Source organism: Fukomys damarensis, unplaced genomic scaffold (genome assembly GCF_012274545.1).
Source record: "Fukomys damarensis isolate Sample0158 unplaced genomic scaffold, DMR_v1.0_HiC HiC_scaffold_39, whole genome shotgun sequence".
NCBI lineage: Eukaryota > Metazoa > Chordata > Mammalia > Rodentia > Bathyergidae > Fukomys > Fukomys damarensis.
In genome coordinates this window covers 1,045,664-1,048,757 of record NW_022900951.1, presented here as the reverse complement: position 1 = coordinate 1,048,757, position 3,094 = coordinate 1,045,664, and the positions used below count along the sequence as shown (strand labels likewise).

Below are 3,094 nucleotides of genomic sequence, written 5' to 3'. Positions count from 1 at the left end.
GGGCTCCACCACGGGGCTCGTGGGTGAGTGGACGCCCGGCGGGGGGACCCCGCTCCCAGTCTGTCCAACCCGGAGTTTTTCTTACAGACTTGAAATGATAATTTTTTCATTCCCCTCTCCCCTCCATGCCTGGGTCCCCTTCTCCTGTGAGAAAGCTCTCTTCTAGTTCCTAGGATCCATCTTTGATTTTGCTCTTTATTTACAAATGGGGTTTCTCGTAGGAAAGCCCTGTGACGCCAACGCTTCCGTTTCTGATTTATGCCACGAACGTTGTGGTCTCCAGGTGTAACCACTTCCCACACGTGACTCAAGTCCATCCTTCTTCGTGGCTGTATAGTGGTTTCGCTGCTGTGACTGTGCTGCTGTAACATGAATGTGCGTGGGAGCGTTTTTTCCTCTTCAATGCAAAATCTTTAGTGATTTTCCCCTTTCCCTCCCCGGCTGAGAGTGTGCTCTCACCCCAGTTTATGAGAACTTGGGCCTTGTGAGGCACCCCTGCCATCCCAGCACTCGGGAGGCTGAGGCAGGAGGATCGCCGTGAGATCCAGGCCAGCCTGGGCTACACGGTGAGTTCAAAGCCAGGCTGGACTGCATAGCGAGACCCTGCCCTAAACCAACCAACCAACCAACCAACGAGCTCAGCCAAGTGTTTCCACAGCATTCACGGGGAAGGAGATAGCAGGAGTCACGCCGGGGTGATTGCGTGTACACACGGGAGGAGAAACATTTTACATGCAGATGCATCCAACTACTTTCATATGCCAGTAATCATCTATGTGCAAATTGCCCCTTGATATGCAAATTGCCTTCTCCATGCCAATAGCCGCTTATGCAAATCACCCTTTCTAGGCGAACAGCTCTGTTATGCAAATGAGCCCTGTATGCAAATGAGCACTGTATGCAAATGAGCCCTGTATGCAAACGAGCCGCTTTAGCCAGGGTTCCCGGCGCCCGCAGATGCCCGCTCGTTCCTCACGGACACCGAGGGGCGACTTTTCTCCTCACGCCTCGCCCCAGTTCGGTGTTTCGTTGTCTTTAAGAGTGGAAGGGCCTCTGACGGGTGGCGGATGAGTCAGCTTTCCGGTCCTGCAGACACAATACTGAATACATCCATTTTCCTTTCATGATGTGCTTTTTTGCTATGCAAACGTGGGCGAAGGTGAGGAGTCGTCCTTCTCCGCCCAGCTCCGTGTCCGCGGCTTTTCCAGTCCAAGCCGTGAGCAGAAGCTGGGCTGGTCCCGGTCTCGTCCTTGGAAGCCCGATTCCTGCCGCAGATCGGGACAGCGTCGCCGGATCGCTGATCCCGCCGTGAGGCTGAGGCTAGGGGAGGTCCGGGCGGCTGGGACACCCTCAGGGGGTGGTCTGGTAGTCGGTCTACTAACCCAGATGGCGCCCGAGCGGCCTAGGGGTTGCGCACTGGGGCGTGCGTGTGATCCGTGGCCCAGGGGAGAGGGAACCTGGATTTCACCAGGCTGTGATACAAAATCGGCCAAGTGTTTCCTTCCAGAATTTTCCATTTCCTGTGTTCAGACCTTGGCTGGCCAAGCTCAGAAACCCAAACACCCCCAGATAATCAGCGTGGGGGGAAAAAACCACTTACCGTGGCCCAGAATCACTCAGGGACTGATTCGTTCCTGTTATCGACTTTACAATAAAGCAAGGTGGGGCAGTGCACGCCTGTCATCCCAGCGCTCTGGGAGGCTGAGGCAGGAGGGTTCCAAGTTAAAGCCCAGCTGGGGCAACTTAACCAGAGCTTGTCTCTAAATAAAATTTATAAATAGATCAAAAATATATAGTAATTAATTTTATTTTTTTAGAGGGCCAGGGAAACAGCTCAGTGTGAAAAAGTTCTTCGGTTTAATGCCCAGTGCTACATACCAAACAGTAACGAAATCGGTAAAACAGTAAACAGGTGTCTGTGTATACACATGTGTATATGTATAGGAGTAGTTGCTCAAATGGGACGGGAATGAAGGACAGGACAAGGGAAGGCAGGAAAAGTGAAATGTTTTTAAGAAAAGTGAATTGAAGGGGAAAGTGGAAACACAAGTTCTGTAAAAGGGGAGGGGACAGGAATGGGAAAGAAAAAGAATAAAGATGAATTATTACACCACGCACGGGTACGAATTCCCGATGACGACGGCATGTGGCAAACGTGTGCTAATCAAAAAATTAAAATACATAATTGCATCTTGGCCTTTTGGCTAAGATCAAGCGTAAAAAGTAAACAGGTCACGCAGACTGGACACGTGTCTGACACTTTGTAAGTTATTTAGCAGCAGAATGATCAAGGATTGCCAGCCCGTAACAGAGTCTGAAAAGAACTCTTATAAAGTAGGTTTTTATTAGTATGTGTCACGGAATACTACACAGCCTTGAAAAGGGATGAACTTGAGTCCCGTGTAGGAAGACGGATGCATACAGAACACAATGGGCAGTGTGATGAATCAGACACACGAGCTTAAAGGTCACACGGTTTCTCTCATAGGAGAAACCCCCAGTATAAATAAAGAGCAAGATCAATTATCCATAACAGGAAGAAAGGGGACTTTTTCCAAAAAAATAAGTCCTTAGCGATGTCCTCGTTTGGGGCCGAGCCCGACACGGACCACGGAAGAGCCCAGTGCATCCGGGTCCCAACGTCCGTCTCCGCCTCCCTCCCCCTGTGTGCTGCTTCTCTGTTTCCCTCTGCATCTCAACCTCCAAATTATCCTGAGATTTTTTTTTTTTTTTTTTTTTTTTTTTTGTATTGGACACAGCGTCTCCACCAGCATCTAGCATTCTTTTCCCCCTTTAAACGGGGAGTTTAGCCCGGGACCTTCACCCTGAGCTCCTCCCCCTCGGCCTCTTTTATTATTTTTTTTTCTTTGAGGCAGCGTCTCACCACGCTGCTACGAGGCTCAGGCTGGACTCCCACAGGAGACCCTCCTGCCTCAGCCTTCCAGAGCGCGGGGCTGCTCAGCCAGCCGCACGCGCCGGCTCACGGGGCGCTTGTCTCGCAGGGAAGTGGCACCAGGGCCTGAGCTGTGCATCCCGCGGCGACCACTGCCACCACCCGCTGAGCCACGGCTTCGACTACTTCTACGGGGTGCCC

At 51.4% G+C, this 3,094-nt stretch overlaps 1 protein-coding gene across 1 annotated transcript in view; it reads left to right on the top strand.

Moving 5' to 3' along the window:
* The window catches only part of LOC104849635 (arylsulfatase D), a 14,037-nt gene that overhangs the window by 5,429 nt on the left and 5,514 nt on the right, over positions 1-3,094 (top strand). The window contains exon 5 of the mRNA XM_033760247.1: positions 2,905-3,088. Coding sequence (XP_033616138.1) covers positions 2,905-3,088 — 184 coding nt within the window. The remainder of the gene's footprint in view (positions 1-2,904; positions 3,089-3,094) is intronic.